General features: G+C 41.8%; 1 protein-coding gene across 1 annotated transcript in view; it reads right to left on the reverse strand.

The window, feature by feature from the left end:
• Positions 1–211: 211 nt before the first annotated feature.
• LOC118810079 (signal-induced proliferation-associated 1-like protein 2) overlaps positions 212–18,188 on the reverse strand; it is a 183,621-nt gene continuing 165,644 nt past the window's right edge. Inside the window, exons 17-20 of the mRNA XM_036573604.1 lie at positions 13,733–13,864; positions 6,123–6,240; positions 5,289–5,370; positions 212–1,685 (exon numbers count right to left, since the gene is read on the reverse strand). Coding sequence (XP_036429497.1) covers positions 1,539–1,685; positions 5,289–5,370; positions 6,123–6,240; positions 13,733–13,864 — 479 coding nt within the window. The 3' untranslated portion in view covers positions 212–1,538. The remainder of the gene's footprint in view (positions 1,686–5,288; positions 5,371–6,122; positions 6,241–13,732; positions 13,865–18,188) is intronic.

Consider the following 18,188-nt stretch of genomic DNA (forward strand, 5'->3'; position numbering starts at 1 on the left):
TGCAGCTACTATTTATCAACAGCTATGAAGTAAAATCAGCCAATCGGCTAATTTAATTCACTTCGTATGTAACTTTTGTACAAATATCACCTAAAAACAATTAAATTATTCACTGCATTTACTAATCTGGCATTTAATGGTCAGTTGAAGTTTCCTGACTCGTGGCCTAAACACAAATCAGTCACTGTGGTGATTCACTATTGAACCAATATTGTCTTCCACTGTTAACTCATTTATTAGTTGTTAACATCAAAATAACATTTGTGTAAACTACCAAATTTTTACATACATTTATTAAAAAAAAGAAAGAAAAATGACCATCTTACATGAAACAAATTTACAATAAAAGCATACAAACAAAGACAGTGTAATCTAGCAGCATCCAAATGTTGGAATGAAGAAAAACAAAACTCTTTAATATTTCTATATATTCCACACAGCCCTGTCAAAGCTACACGCGTTACAGTCTAGCCTAATCAGAGCCTCTTCCACTTAGTGCAGAGAAAACAAATCAAAACAAACCCTTTGTTTAATAAAATAAACAAATTTAGGTTAAATAAGCTTAAATAACAGTGTTAAATACAAGACACTTCAGCAGAGGTTCTGTACAGAGATAAACAGGTTTTGGCATCGTGAGTGTGGATCGCCGGCTCATGAAGTCTGGAGACACGGAGAGAAACTATGAAGAAGAAATGTGTCGACGCCGCAACAACAACGGGGTTCGGTGAGCGATGGAGAGAAGGCATGTGTTCAGAAGAAAGAACGAAAAAGAGCGAAACGAGGCATAGAAACGCTTAATTTCAGATCTTTTTCGAGGCACAGACTCTTATTGAATAAAAATAAATACAGTACGACCGCACCTTAACAGGAACTCACATTTTGTGCTAATGTTCTTTAAGTTCTGCTACTACCACATTTTATTGCTAGGACATGATGACTGTGGATATAAACTATTGACTATAAATTAACTAGCTCTTCGGATACACGTGAAATATGGTGCAGTGCCACAACAGCAACGGTACTTCATTACGTACAAAGTTTGGGATGGATAAATGACAAATAAAGGATCTTAGAAATGAGAAGCCAAAGCAGGACTGAGTGAATTACATTCATATTCCACTGCCATCGTCCTCCGGCCTCCGAGCGGAGGTTCGGATAGGGAACTGGGTACCACTTCATATCGTCCGGTACATTCCTCCTCGTCTCCGTTTGACTCGTTGTGGAGAATCCTTCAGTCGTATCCTCTCACAACTCAACACCAGCAGAGCGACTTTCCTCAGCCAGAATATGCTACTTACAATCATCCTCTCTCAGGACCTCTGATGGCCTTGTTAGCTCAGGTAGCTCTGCGATGTCTGAAGCACCAACAGGGTTGTACTAAAGAGTATACGACGCTCCAGGGACTGACAGCGTTCCAGTGGTTCTCTCTCCCCCCCGAGGGTGCCCTCTTGAAGAACCCTGATCTCCTGGAGCACAGAGGGCACGCTGGGGGCGGTACTCTAACTAACGGTCCATCTGCTTGCCTGTGAGGGCTTCTCTCAGGGCTTTTTGTCGATGGTGCTGAAGAACCATTCGGTGAATTTCCTGAGCTGGGCAGCGGCCGTCTGACTCTCCTCCTGCAGACGCATGTTGTCTTGCCGAAGATGCTGCACCTCCACCTGCAGGATGGCTTTGTCCTCTTTTTCCTGTGCAGCGTGAACAAAGAACACAGACACTGACAGCTCAGCCTGGAGAAAGTGCTAGCATGCTAACACTGATGCTAACATGGACCACCAGTGCTGATGATGGCTAAAAAACCTTTACATTTCATCAGTTCAGTGTTGCTTAATGTTTACTTGATTTTATTTTTTACTGCATTCTTCAAAAAGATCTTCAAGGGTTCTTTCATAAAGGAAATGGCTTTATATAGAACCATAAGCACTCAAATTTGCATGATTAAATGGTTCCCTGCATGGTGAAATGGTTCTTCAGATTGATGGAGAGTGTGTTGTATGTGGTTCTGTATAGCACCAAAAAGGGTTCTTCTATTCCGTATAAGCTTGACATCACAATAACTTTTTGGTGCTATATAGAACCATATACACCACATTCTCCATCCATCTGAAGAACCATTTAATCATGCAAAGGTTCTTTGCATGTTCAAGGTCCATTGTCTTTACTAAATAACCTTTAAAGAACCATCTCTTTTAAGACTGTACTGTACTGTAGCACCTTTCATTGTGAATGTTCAAATATCCACAATTAGTACCAAATTAGTAGAAAGTACCATTTAGAAACTGCTTTGATGCTCTGAATAAGTTCAGGAACCTGTCGAGCTTCTCCAGTATCTTTTCAAGGAGAACCATGATGGAGCGTTAATGGGGCACATAACTCCAGTTTAGCGTCCTTATGCTGGCTCCCAGTGCAATACAGAATCCAATATAAAATGGCACTGATGGTTTTTAAAGCTTTGAGTGGTCAGGCACCTGCATATGTTGAGGACATGCTTTGTATATATGCGCCCTCAAAATCTTTAAGGTCTGCGTCTCGATCACTTTTAACTGTTCCTCGGTCTCGTCTTAAACATAAAGGGGATCGTGCTTTTGCTGTCGCTGCACCTTTTAAAACAAAGCTTAAAACACATTTTGATCGATTAGCATTCAGCAGTCGTTGAACTGTGGACTGAGCTCTGTACACTGCTGGGTGAATGTGTGGTAGTGGTGTTCGGAAGGTGGGAATCCTTTTTTTTTTATTGTAAAGCACTTCGGTTTTAAATGTGCTATATAAATAAAATTTACTTACGTACTTGCTTACCTACAGTGTGAGGAACTGGTTCTAAAACTGAATAATGAGCCAGTAAATCACAGCTTTCTACAACCCTCAATTCCAAAAAAGTTGGGACAGTGTGTGGAAGGCCAATAAAAACAGAAAGCAGTGATTAGTACATTCAGTTTGATCTGTATTACATTCAAAATGGTTAAAACTACAACATCTGCTGTTTTACCTTCTTAACTTCACTCTTTTCTGTAAATTCAAGCTCATTTTACATTTGATGCCTGCAACATGCTCCATAAAAGTTGGGACAGGAGCATGTTTACCACTATATTACATCACCTTTCGTTTTAGTAGCACTTAATGATCATTTGGGAACTGAAGACACAAACTGACTCAGTTTTGGAATTTTTTAAAAGTCTTCAGCTGTGCAACGATAATGATGATGCACCACACATTTTCAATGAGAACTGAAGGCCAGCCTAGTGCCCATGCTGTTTTAACACATGCAGAATGTTTCTTGGTGTGTCGTGCTGAAATAAACATGAACGTCCCTGAAAAAGATGGCATCAAAAAGGCAACATATGATGCTCCAAAATGTGTTCAGTGATAATGGTGCTTTCACAAATGTACAGGTTACCCACTAATACCACCCCCCCCAACACCATGACAGACACTGGATTTAGAACTTTATGCTGGTAACAATCTGGGTGGTCCTTTTCTTCTTCAACCCAGAGAAGACAATATCTATTATTTCCATAAACAATCTGAAAGGTTGACTTAGCATCAGTCCATCTCAGATGAGCTCGAGCCGAGAGAAGTCGGCGGCGTTTCTGGACATTGTTGATATGTCAATTCCACTGTGCAGAGTACAGTTTTAACCTGCATTTGTTGGTGCAGCGACAGTCAGTGTTTATTGACAACAGTTTATCAAAATATCATGTGGTGATATCATCACAGAAACATGCCTGTTTTATTGCAATGCTTTAAAGGTCAGGAATAAATATCAGTTGTGGCTTTTGGCTTTGCCCTTTACGCACAGAGATTTCTCTGGATCTGAATCTTTTGCTATTATTATGCATTGAGAGTGAAATATGTTGAGGAGCACTGTTCTTAAACTGTTACATTTTTCAGCGATTAAGGTCAGGAGCCTCGACCCATCCTTGCACATAAAAGACGCAGCATTTCCTGGATGCTCCTTTCACACCCAAGCATGATTACATCATCACACTTCACAACACTGCTGGTCTTAAATCGCTTTTTTTTGGAATGGAGTTCTGTAAGTTTGTAATTTAAATGGATGTTTTTGTGATCATTGTGTCACTGCACAGCTACGCTGAGGCAAAACAACAAGCACTGCCTCAGTTCTAAGCCATGACTACTGTCTGCCAAACTGCCCTGTGCACTACTAACAATCTAACTGACCCCTGAGTAGCTTTTCCTCTACTGATTATATGATCACAGTGGCCTAAAATGATCGGAAGCAGAGATGACTAAGTGGCAATGTGGTGCCCTGGGTGCCCATTACTGTGACCATTAGCGCATTGTTTGGCAGTCATTTCCCACAAAACAATCGCAGTGTAGCTACACTCAAGCGCATGATGCATTTCCTCACATTCACTCAGCAGAGCTCAGGAATAAAACGCTGAGAAACGGGAAAACGTGCTCGGCTGATGCGAAGTTGCACATGTGAATGAAAGGATAAAGGCAGAGACTATAGATAGCTGTAGATATAGGCTGGTATAGGTGGCTATTGGTGCGTGTAAGTGGCTATACGCGGGTGTGGGTGTCTGTAAATAGCTGTAGGTGGGTATAGGTGGGTGTCGGTGGGTGCCGGTGGGTACACGTCACTGCAGACCCTACAGGTGGGTGTAGGTGGCTATAAGTGGGTGTAGGAGGCTGTATGGCTATAGGTGGCTGTAGGTGGGTGCATGGCTATAGGTTGGTGTAGGTCACTGTAAGTGGGTGTAGGTCGCTATAGGTGGCTACAGGTGGGTGTAGGTGGCTACAGGTGGGTATAAGTGGGTGTATGGCTATAGGAGGGTGTAGGTTGCTAAAAGTGAGTGTAGGTGGCTATAGGTGGCTGTAGGTGGGTGTAGGTGGCTACAGGTGGGTATAAGTGGCTACTGGTAGGTGTAAGTGGGTGTATGGCTATAGGAGGGTGTAGGTCACTATAGGTGGGTGTAGGTGGGTGTATGGCTATAGGAGTGTGTAGGTGGCTATAAGTGAGTATAGGTGGCTATAGGTGGGTGTAGGTGGCCACAGGTGGGTGTATAGCTATACGGGTGTAGGTCGCTATAAGTGAGTGTAGGTGGCTGTAGTTGGTGTAAGTCGCTATAGGCTGCTGTAGGTCACTATAAGTGGGTGTAGGTGGCTATAGGTGGGTAAAGATGGGTGTAGGTGGCTATAGGTGGGTAAAGATGGGTGCAGGTGGCTATAGGCGGCTGTAGGTGGTGGAGTGGCTTGCAGGTGGTGGACAAAACGATGTAGTCAGAAAAAAACTGGCTATTGTTTTTCACTGTTGAAGGACAGTTCACCTTTCTTAAGTCATGTTGGAGCTGCCTCAGGATGACCTCCAGCTGGTTGACTTTGCCGGTCAGCGTGGCAGGTGAGCTGTCACTGAAAAGAGACAGAAACAGCACTTCAGCTCAGTTTGGGTGAACACAGAAAACTTTCTCCTAAAATTTAGGAGCGGCATCAGACAGCTTAAATGAATGTTTGACCAAACGATGTTTAATAACCAAATAATACATTTCACCAAATTACCAAATAATTGACCGACTATAAATGGACCAATATTAAAGATGAAATAATGTTAAATGATGTAATTTAATAACTGACATCTTGACTATGGCAAAAAGACAGTTACCATAACTGCTGTTCGGTCATCAACAGTGGTTTGTGCACTTTGATCCTTTGGTACATTTTAAAGCTTTCTTAATTACATCATCCTGCATGCAGCAGTGTTTTTGTAAAAGCTTCTGTTTATTAGTAACACCATATTTCATGTAAAAGCAAAGATTCGGTGAATGTCTCAGCACTCTACAACCCTCTACTACACTGACTGTACTCTTTATCCTGTTTTTATAATAAGCACTGAACAAAATCTAACAGACTAAACAAAATGTGCTGAAATAACAGATTTCAGTAAGTAATAATATTTCAATAAGTAATAAATCACCAAATAATATAAACAGCCCTTTCTGTGTAGCAGGTACGACCCTGCATATAACACTCAATACAACAGAGACACAGAAAAGACATTCAGCAACAACGAATCTACAGTTTTAACAACAGTCTAATGTTTATTGTGTGCAATCACTGGGCTTTTCTGACTCATGGTCCTCATTAAGGTGGAGTGTTGGACTCACCCCGCCTGCAGCGCTGCTCCCTCCACTGCAGCCACTCGCTTAGTGAGCTCCTGGGAGATCTGCAGAGCCTCAGCTCTCTGCATGTCAGTCATGGTGCAGAAAGAAGCCACACGCTGGTCTGGAAACACAACACACACGATACAGATGTAGGTCAGTGTTTAAGACAGAGGGCTGGCAAATTAGGCAGCAAAAATGTTGCGTGTTTCAATCCAATGTTCTTCCAAATTTTTAGCCACCTGTCACCCACAGAACCCAATCACCACGCCTTTTGTGACTGAGTGAGCGCATATCAATATTGTTTCATATCAGCCAACACGTTAAGCTAACTCGCAAGCAAGATAGGCAGTTAGCCACACTGGTGGAAAGTGAACTAGAACTATGAGTTCTGTTGGTTCCCATTTGGGTCATTTCTCGTTTTTGAATGTTCAGTGGAAAATCCCTCTCGGATAGAAACATTCCGCATTAAGATAATCCCTTTTTTGGAAAGTCAATTCAGGATGGTGAAAGGAAAAACACAATTCAAAAGAGTCTAATTAGCAGCTAAGACGGTGCGAGAGCTCAGCCAGACACCGCAGAGCTGCCTCACTTCAAAACAGTCGTCCACCAGAGAGACCGAGCTACAGAAGAAGCCTCGCAATTTTGGTAACTACTACATGCGGAAGTCTTTCAGTGGCGGACTACGACCCAGAATGAGCCCCGTTAAAAACCACTGTGCTGTGAATGTAGCCCACCACACATTTGGCCTCCATTTGCATGACTGAGCAAAAAACTATGTTAATAAGTTCAACAAGCGCTGGAAATCATGCAGAACACATTCATAAACAAGCCGCCTGAGGCAGACGCTCTGAGTCGGTCAGCATGCAGAGCTGCGCAGCTGAACCTGCATCACAGACCAGCGACTTCATCAACTCCCACAAAACTGACTGTAAACACTCGACAATCTGAGAGGTCCCCAATTCACCGGTCAATCATGACCTACAGCAGGGATTCTCAACCACTGGGCTGGGGACCACCACTCAGCACCCTCAGGTGGTCCTTGGAGCAAATACTAAAGGGCAGCAGGTGGTCTGCAGTGGACTGCCGATGGCACTTTGTAATAAAAATCACTTAAGCAATAAATGACATTAATAAAAATGAAATATTAAATATTTTCAAACTGCAAACAGTATAAATACAAATCCTGCAACAGCTGCACAAAGCAGCTTCAGCTACACTGAAAATAACATGAACACAACACTTTACTACCATTTTGCAGCAGGACTTTTCTAGAAATGTGCAAATAGTGATCAGATTTATATTTTATATTTTTATAAAATATAAACTTTATATTTTTGACCTCACTCTTGGCTCTTTTAGATGCTCATGAGTGAGAAGGTGTGAGGCAGTTAAGGTGAGTCTGGGACGCTGTTTGTGTGCATGTTAGCATCTGTATCTGTAACCAGCTGAAAGTAGAGTGGACAAATTAAAACTGAAAAAATGTGATAGTATTTAATTTTTAGTCTAATTTTTGGGTAAAAATGTTTTAAAAAACCTTTTTTTGGACAATGAAAAATTAATAACTTATTTAATCGCTGTTTTGACTGGAAATGGAACTCTGGCCAAATTAAAGATGACAAGCACAACTTTTACTGAACTGCAGGTTGATTATGTTCTTTTATTTGATGAAGAAAAACCTCAGCTCCCACATGATCACTGTGTCTGCCCCCACGTCCACTTAGGAACCGTCTCAAAATTACAGAGCAAAGGTTAAAAAGTTAAAGCAAATGAAAGAATCCCCTCCCAGGCGTCTCACGCTGCCCTGCGCACTTTAGTGTTTTCCTGCTATAAAAGATCCACTTCGGCTCAGTGAGCAGCCGTTAATGAGCCGATCAGTTGGATCAGGTGTGCTGGGAGCAGACAAAGCATTAAAATGTGCTGTGTAAGGAGTCCTGTGGTTATGAACCACTGACCCGAGTAAGAAAAGGTCAGATCCAGCGCTTTTAAGGGATTCTAGCAGATCTGTGGTTCTGCTGTAGTTCTTGTTTCTCCAAAGCATCTAAATCAGAAGAACATAAAATGAATAAATAAAATAAAAAAAATAAAAATAAAATAAAGCAAATTAGTAAAATTACACTGTAATGATGGTTGAACAGTCAAATTGTTTGACGGCACAGCTGGAGAACAGCTAAGTGTGTCTGCAGCTCCACACTTGGGCTTCCCAGCACGTCAAACAAACATTACAGAAGATAATAATCAATGTCCAGCTCACAAGACCATTCAAACTAAAACAAACGAAGTACTGAGAGCATCAAGACTTACAGACAGATTCCTTTCATATAGGAGTGTAGATGCTTTCTATGGCAGATTTGCGCTTGAATATTCCCAACCAGCCATTCTTTAGGTTTATTCACCAATATATTGATTGATTATGGCAAAAATCCTGGCAATACTGAGATCAAGACTATTTAACATGATTACTCAGTAACTCTGGAAGCATCATGCATTAACTGAACATTTAAAGCTTGTCTTTTTAACAATGGATTTCCTGTATAATTTAACTGAAAAACATTTAAAATAAATGCAAAATTAAATAAATTATTATATGTATATTTAAACAAATAAAATCTAATCAATAAAAATAAATAAGATCAACTATGTTGTAGTGCACTTCCATAACCTACTGAAAACCACCAAATATATATAAAAATAATAAATACAAAACAAATTAGATTAAATGTGTTGTACTGCACCACCACAGCCTACTGAAAACTCCTAAAATATATTTAAACTATAAAATATATGGTTAACTATTCGACATATCCTCACTGTCTAAAGAAAAACATGCATCTCCATTGTTCGTCAATTTTTTATTTTTCTACATCATTTGAACATGAAAGCTGTTCTTTACTTTTAGAGAAATTTTCATGATGAATGGACAAATAGAAACGCTCCAAAATAGCTTGGAACAAAACTGCTTTACATTAAAATATATTAAGAGTTAATGAGGTCCCTGTAAAGTTACCATTTTGGAGATACTTGTTTTCCTATGGATATTCCAGTAACTCAGTCCAAGGACATTAAAGGCTGGTACTGAAATTCAGCACTTTTTGTCATTCAGTACCGAAAAGGAAAGGAGTGCGCAGGATTTAGAACACAAGATAAAGCGAGAGCACCACTGTGAAACAGAATGAGGCACAATAATCATTTATCTGAACTGTCTTGTTTTCACAATCATTCGAAGCCAAAATCTCAACTGAAAATAAATTGTGATCAATCGTCCAGCTGTAGGTTCGTGTGTGGTTAAACAAAGAAACAACCAACTGACCACCCTGAGACTGGAGTTTGATTTCAACTCAATAGGCAAAACAAAAATAACCGAAGTCCAAGGCTGAAAACAAGCTTCAGAATGAAAAGTCTTCCCACATCACAGCCCAGACGCTGAACCACGTTCAGAAAAGGCTTCTGAAAGAAAGACCCATCAGCACTAATTCATTTATCAAACTGATAAGAAGAACAAGGCAGCAGACAGACCACACAGGAGGGGCCAGTGCGGTACAGCGTCCTCCACAGAGCTATTTGCAGAGCTTCTTTCAGATGCAAATAACCCGGAGGAGCAGAACCCGCCTGCTCAGAGACTGAGGGCTTAATTGTAGGTGTTAGCAGGTAGTGCTCTCTGCCCGAGAGGCGTCCTGCTGGGTTTACAGTGTGACTCGACTCCATTTTCAAGCACTGTTCCTCTGCTTTCTTTGTTTACTGGCTTCTCCATGAAACGATGCAAAACATGCTGTCAGAACAAAACCTTTTAGTTTCTGACGTTTCATTTTTTAACGTTTTCAAAAATACAGTTGCAGTTTATGTTGTGTCAAAATTTTATGACGAACGCAACAACAAAAACGGCCCAAAATGACTTGGAAAAATGTTTATTTCCATTACAAGTTATCAACGTTTTTCTTTGTCCTGTAAATTTTACGAGGTTTTGTTCCAACAGCAGCGAAAAGGAAGATTGACCGTCAATAAAGATGTACTGGACATACAAAAATGGACCAAGACACAGACATACAAACACAAACACAGACACAGGTTTGCTCTTATACACTGAGTCGCTGTGAGGTCATATGTGTTTTACCCAGTGTGTGAAATCCCCCCGGTATTCGGGGGTCCCGTGTTTTCTGTCTGCTGACTCTCTCTCTCCATAGCGGCGCTGATGCTTCAATGTCAGTAAATGTTTGTTTTATCAGCTGTTCTTCTGTAGAGTCTCTGTTCTAGTGCGGTTCTGCGCTCTTCCTCACATTAACTGAGATCTTCCTCGTCTCCTCTTCTGTAGAGTCTCTGTTCTAGTGCGGTTCTGCGCTCTTCCTCACAGTAACTGAGATCTTCCTCGTCTCCTCTTCTGTAGAGTCTCTGTTCTAGTGCGGTTCTGCGCTCTTCCTCACAGTAACTGAGATCTTCCTCGTCTCCTCTTCTGTAGAGTCTCTGTTCTAGTGCGGTTCTGCGCTCTTCCTCACAGTAACTGAGATCTTCCTCGTCTCCTCTTCTGTCTTCCGTGTGAGAAATGAGGAACAGTCACTCTTCACTCCAAACTCTTGGGAAACTGGGCGAGTTTTCAGATTTACAGATCTGCTGCAGCTCATTGTAAAGTTTCTCAGAGGAATCCGGGCAGAGTTACAGTTTCTAGGCTATGAAGGACCAACTGGGTGAACCAGTCTGCTACAGCGCCACCCTGAGGCAGAGCAGTGCTGCAGCTCTAGTTAGTTAAGAACAACAAAGACAGAAGCTGATTGTGGGGGAAACAGATCAACAATCAGCTTCATTGAATCTGGATTTGAGCGTCTGTTTTTTCCAAACAGGCAGTATAACGTTATATTTTCTAGAACCCCTCAGAAGTTTTAGCTTGAGACATTCAGGGGACGCCCTGTAATTCACACCTTGGTTTTATATGTATTAGTGGCGAGTTAGAATAGTCGAGCAGTCATTAAAGTTTAAAAATGTTGAACATGTAACTAATATATTCTTATATTAATTATTAAAGGCTGATGCAAAATGTGGCTAATTCTGTCATTTTGTTTTGTTTGTTTTTTATAATAATGACGCAATTTCTGAATGATGTCACACATTCACTATTACCTGATTTTTTATTTCCAGCAAAGCCAAATTTTTGAGCAAGATGTCAAACGTTGTTTCTCTGATTAAACAAATCGATAATAAGCTCTTACTAATCACTTGGAAAAGTCCAGCAAAAAAGGAGCCTCGTGCATCTTTTACACAGTGATAGGAAACTGAACAGCACACAGACGACTCTGACTGCACATCTGATCTGATTCCAACTCTTCACAAACTCACGTTTCCCAGCTGAAAGGTTGGGAAAGGGAGGGATTTGCAATGGGGTGGGATGGGAAGGACTGCCGAACCTCCAGTCTATCTGCTTTCCTCACAGCTCTCTTAGCGGCAGGCTGGGGGTAACAGCACAGGTTTAAGATTAAGATTAAGTGACCCTTATTAGTCCCACAGCGGGGAAATTTCACCTCCGCATTTTGACCTCTCTGTGCAGTGAAACACCTCATACACACTAGTGAACACACACACTAGGGGGCAGTGAGCACACTTGCCTGGAGCGGTGGGCAGCCTTATCCACAACACCCGGGGAGCAGTTGGGGGTTAGGTGTCTTGCTCAAGGGCACTTCAGTCACGTACTGTCAGCTCAGGGGATCAAACCAGCGACCTTCCGGTCTTTTACTATGTTTATACCTCTAATATAGCTGGTCCCCTAACCTCCAGCCCACGACTGTTAATCAGCACGTTTACAGCGATTAGAGGTATAAATATAGTAAAAGAATGTGCTGATAGAATGTTCTGTAGTGTTGTCATGTCACGCTGTAAGCAGTTCAGAAGAAATGTTCATGTTGGGCTGTTTTGGGACTTTTATGTTGAAGAGCCTGAATGTGGGCGGAGTGTTGGGTTTCCGGAGCAGAGCAAAGCGCTGTGTTTTTAGCTGTTGGTGCTGGAGAGGCTGTGATTCTTCTCTGTTCTCAGCAACTTAAAAATAAAGCTGTTATGGACCAAAACCTCGAGTCGTCTAAGTTTCTCCCGAGACCCTCGAATGTTGCAGTATCCAAATCCCAAAATTAAAAAAAAAACAAAAAAAAAAACAAATACCTCCCCAACGAACAAATAAACAAATAGCCACATATTCAGGTCCAGCCCTAGAAATGGTTCCTCAGGCTGATGAAGAATGTGTTCTATATGGTTCTATGCTAATTGTTTTTTTTTTTTAAGTGTTCTATGTAGCACAAAAACAGTTCTACTGAGACAAGCTTGACATCATAACAGCAGCAGAACCCTTTTTGGTGCTATACAGAACCATATACAACGAATTCTCCATCAATCTGAAGAACCATTTCACCATGAAATTGTTCTATTAAGAACTTGTGGTTCTAAATAAAACCTAAAGAACCCTTGAAAAACCACCTTTTTTAGAGCGTAGTATCTTATACGTCAGTCAAACATACCTTTGACGCTTGACTGAGTGTACCGTGGCCTTCACCTGAACTGAGTCTGACTCTCTGCTGTACACACTGTACTGATGAATGGAGGTCTATTAGTGGTGAACTATATCTGACGCGCTGTTTATTACTGTGGTCTGCAGTGTTAGCTGCAGCGCTAATTATATAAATATTTTTCAAATAATGCCTTACAATTCAAATTTGACTACGATGTTCATACCTAATATATCGTCACTGTCAGAACAAAACCTCACATCTCCAAAACTGTTACTTTAACAAGTAACAAGTGATTTTGGACCATTTCTCATTTTTCCATTTGTCATGAATTTTTGAAACAATGCAAAAAGCAAATTTTAAATTGTGTTAAAAGGAAAAACACCAAAAATGGAGACGTAAGGATCAAAACCGACATCTCCAAAAAGGTAAGTTTACAGGAGAAAAACGTCCTTGAATTGTAATGAAAGCTAATGGAGAATCTTTTACTCTAAGCAGTTTTGTATTATTTTCCATAAGTGCTGCCTGGGCAGGGCGAGGAACATCAAGGATGTTTCTCATCTTTGCACTGCACTGTATTGTACTTCATATCCTAGTATGACTGCACTATTCATATTTGCACCAACAATACTGTACAAGTTTACTCTGCATACTTATCTTTTACACATGCTGCTCTCACAGGACACATTACCTCACTGTACGCTCTCCACTCACTCTGCATGTAGTATGTTATATTTATACTTCCATATCTATATTTTGTTTACCTCTCTACCATCCTTAATTGTACATATTGTAACCACAGCATCGCTTACCACAGTTACCTCCTGCTGCCAACTGGAATTCATCGGCTGTGTACCTGAACTCCTCACAATGACAATAAAGTTGAATCTAATCTAATCTAATCTAATCTAATCTATTTCTGTTGGTCTCTTCATTATGAAATTCTGACAGAATCTAAAGGGCAGTCGGCAGTTTTAAATGAGGTCAAAATATGAAAAATGGAGGTTTTGTCCCGACAGTGATGATATACCACAAATACCTACGTGTAACAAAAAAAGCACAAAGTCAGACCTCTTACAGGATAACACACACACACACACACACACACACACACACACACACACACACACTGCCTACCTTCGAAAGCGCGAGCTGCATCGACGAGGTGAGACCAGTCCAGGCCCGTGGCAGTGTCTGGAAGGGGCATGAGCCCTGGGTCATTAAACTTTGACCTGTCTGCCAGGGAACCGTCGGAGAACCAGAACTCATCTGAGAACACACATACACAGAAACTGGGATCAGTGACTCACACTCTCAGACTGAGCAGCTCTTCTCCTTTTCCCTCTAAAGCCGCTTTCGTCATTTCCTCACTCCCTCCATTCCATTCAGGCCAGTGGAGACACGATAACAGAGCTGCTGTCAGAAGTCCAGTTTGGACCATCTGGGCAGGTCAGCGGGGTCGTCTGAATGAAGGCGCTGGGGACGGGCTTTGTGTGGAGCTGGTGACCCGCTGTCCCGCTGCCAGGCTTCACTGTCTAATGGCTCCTTTTACTCCACATAAGAGGCAGCACTGTCCAGCCTGTCAGCCTCCTCCCCTCATACACGACCTCCCTGACAGTTAAATTGGAGATGGACTGCCAGCTGGACACGTGCATTAGCTGAACTCTCTGTTGTGTAGTTCACAGACGACATGGCCTCCACTGCTGAAAGCAATGCTTTTAAGATATAAACCACAAACTGCAGCTATTACAACTGATGGGATCGTCTCTGCTGTCCATCACAGCAGCACTAAAGAAATAACTTCATCCAGCCTCTCCGGAACCACCAGTGAACCTACACGAGTCTTCTGAGTTTATATGGAATGTTGATGATGGAAAATAGTGGAAAATCTGAAATAATAAGTTTTCTTTGGGGACTATTTTGCCTCACAGCGCCCTGCATGTATCCCTCCACCATGAATGGAGTTTAAGTTCTCCAAACTATCATAAAACAGTGTCTCAGTCATCAGGCAGTGAATTCATAACCATTTCATGTAGGAACTTTCTGTGAGGGAGCTTTTAGAGGTGGACGTCTGGTTCCTATCACCCCCACTGTGAACAGTTCTGACTCGGTAAGTTTATCTAGAACAGAGCGTTTCACACCAAACCACTCTGAACAACTCTGTTCATATCTTAACCACTTAATCATGCAGGAATTTTGGGAATTGGTGGAATTCCCCTTCATATCTCCTAGGGAAATGGAAAAGAACACCATATGCCAGTTCTCCACTAATCTCTCTCTGTAGTACTGATGAGAGGGACTCACTGGACTGCAAGGTTGGACAGAGGATAAACTGAAGCCTGCAGTCTGTAGAAACAGCATCAGAAATTTATCACAGATGACAGCAAACATTCAGCCTGAGAAACCCTCCCGATCAATACCTGCTCCCTCACAGCACTCCCAATCACTCACTCAGGACCCGTCATCTGCCATAAAGTTACAAACAAAAGTTCAAAGTTAAAATAACCAAAAACAGATTTTCAAAGTGGTCTCAGACTTTTGGACCCCTCTGTATCTGCCGAGGCCCACACACAAACATTTATGACGTAGAACTCGGGAATAAACCCACCTGGACCAGCTTTACAGAGACATGGGACTTTACAAATGAAGCAAAATGAATAAAACGTGCAGCAACTCAGCGTCGAATAAACACCTGCTCTCCTGGAGTTCAATACACACATCACACATCGGTCTGACACTGGCGTGATTACAATATCATCCCCATCGATCCCTGCTTTAGACCCAGCTGAGCCAGAGTGGAAACGATAGGAGGTTCTAGAAAAGTTTACTTCTGTTTGATGTTCTTTCACACACTGGGAATTACTGTCCATGTAGTTACTCAAAATTAACCTTTTACAAATGACTAATTACTCTTCTCACACTGCAGTCATGTTAGATTGCCAGGGGCAGATGCTGTGGTTTGAGGTGTGAGATGTTCACTGCAGACGAGTTCTTGTTGGATTAAGTTTGAGTTTCAGTCCACAGAAGTGCACAGACTGTCTGATGTAAACTGCACACTAAAGTCACCAAAGAGATCTGAACTGGCTCCGGCTCTCTGCGCTTCTGTGCGCTGGTTTCATCAGTCCGACAGGAAACAAACAACTGTTTATCAAGCGGAATGCTTGTAGTAAACAGTTGCATCTCTATAGAGGAGCTTTCAGAGTGAGATATACTAGAAAAACATTCATGCTGCCCTGAATATGTTATTCCTGAATTTGGTTAGCCGCAGTTTGAAAAGGTGCGGTGGGGCTTCACAGGGCTCAGAGGAAGCCTGCGTTAGCCTTCACCCTCCTAGCACTGCTAGTATCATGTGACTGGGGGGTCTTAACTACTGGGTGGAATTGGAGACTAAATTGGGGAGAAATCCAAAAAATAAATAAATAAACACATAAAAAAGAAGAAGCTGCAGATATCAAGTGAACGCCATCGCCATCGGTTTGCTACTCATCTTTATTTAATAGAGGTTTGTTGGCTTATGTTGTACTAAACAGGAGGAAGTTCTGCAGAGACGATTTGTATACTTTGCCTCCGCTACGCCTGACTTCAGGTACAAAACAAGCTAACGTTAGCCTGATCTGCTATTTTATGTTCAATGACATACAACTGCCCCCAAACACTGCTGTGCTGAAAAATTTCCGAAGATATATTTTTAAGTGGGTCTTTATGCTTCCGAGTCATAAACAGGGGGACCTTGAGGTGGAAAAGGTTGAGAAGCCCTGGGTTAGTTCATATCGTCACTGTCCAAACAAATACAGGTATCTCCAAAATGGCAACTCTACAGCAGAGGGAGGCTGACCCTCATTTACACTGTAGCCGAGCCAATACAGAAATCAGGGAATGAAAAAATTATATCGTGAAAATATATCAGATGCTAATAATAATAATAGTAATAATAATAATAATAATAGTAAAATAAAATTGTACAAAATCAATCAAATCAGTTTAAACCATTAAAACTGCACAAGTAAAATAACGACAGATCGCAGATATACAGCGGTTTTGAGATCTGCATCTTCTGTTGTATTCAAAATCAGCTCTAATCATAAACAATCAGTCTAAACAGTGCACCTCACTGTCCACTCCTTCAGTGCGGTCATTCAGATAACCTGAGTCAGAGGTCCCGGCGTTCCATAAAGCAGATGTCTGATTTACATACATCAGGAATGACATGTGGCCTCTTCTTCCAGTCGCTCCTGCAGCAGTGCAGTCAGGACACATTAAGCCCTCAAACTAATCCATATTCATGAGCTCCGTCTCTGCCTGTGTCTCTCGGGCTGACAGGTGTCTGTGGGGCAGAGCGCCGCTGTCTGACACGGCTTTAATCGGATATCTGCAGGACCTGCTGCCTCCGTCACACACACCACCGATAACGTTCACGCCGAGATCAATCTGAGAGGCTCAACCAGCAGATACGATGATGAGAGCCCTGAAACACCACTGTGCTCTTCACTCTGCTCGCTCGAGCGGCGTCACTGATTAATATGATAAAACATGACCTGCAGCCCTGAGAGACGCCAGGTACTCAGATGGAGTGGAGCTCTGATGGAGCTTCTGGCTGAATATCGTTGCTGTCAGTAGAAAACTTTGAATCTCCATTTTTGTTGTGTTTCGTTTCATTTAGCAGAATTAAAAAAGCCAAAATTAAAGTTGAAATTCAAATACCTGGTGAATTCAATGTAAAAATGCACATTTGAATGTTTAAAGCCTCTGTATTTTTATTTAGGCTTTAATTAGAATTGTTGGCTGAGTAAATATCTGTAGACATCTGACAGATTATTTACAGCTCAGTTATTCTGAAGAAGTAGTTATGTTTACTTTAGGTTCCACTGTTTTTGGATTATCTATAAATGTTCAAAACTCTGTTGATTTCTCACCACTGTTATGGTTCGGATTAGGATTGGGACCAGGGTGAGGGTCAGGTTTTGGGTTGAGGTTGAGGTCAGGCTTAAGTTTGGGGAAAATGATGAATTTAGTGGATTTGTAGCTGAATGTACATGAAATTCAAGATCAGCATCTGCAGTGAGGGGATCCAAATACACTGTTACAGAAGCTGAATAACGCTGAATAATGTGTGAGGTAACTGAATAACCTGCTTCAGACAGCAGACCTTACTGACAAGTCAGCTCTGCAAATATGGAGCGCAGTGAGCTAAAAATCACCTAATCTTATAATACAGTGAAGGGACATCTGTCCATCCACTGCAGCTACTCACACCAGTTACAGACTTTTACTGCCACTACAATGTCACTTTCAGCTCAGCGGCTCTCCTCATATTACAGTGACAGCAGGAGGTCACTGGTGTGGAGGTTTTATGGAAAAGTGCTTCTCAAAGATGTGTCAGAATAGACCTTTGTTGTTTTTTGAAGCCCATCGCGTGACGAGACCCCCATACTAAGAATCACTATTGCCTTTGAGAAATGCATGATAATTTACTCTGAGGGTGAAGTGCAGTAGGGTGCAGTGCTGTATAGGGCAGTGCTGTAGGGTGAAGTGTGTAAGGGAGCAGTGATGTAGGGTGCAATGCTGTATAGTGCAGTGCTGCAGGGTGCAGTGT

This window comes from Colossoma macropomum, unplaced genomic scaffold (genome assembly GCF_904425465.1).
Source record: "Colossoma macropomum unplaced genomic scaffold, Colossoma_macropomum, whole genome shotgun sequence".
Classification (NCBI taxonomy): Eukaryota; Metazoa; Chordata; class Actinopteri; order Characiformes; family Serrasalmidae; genus Colossoma; species Colossoma macropomum.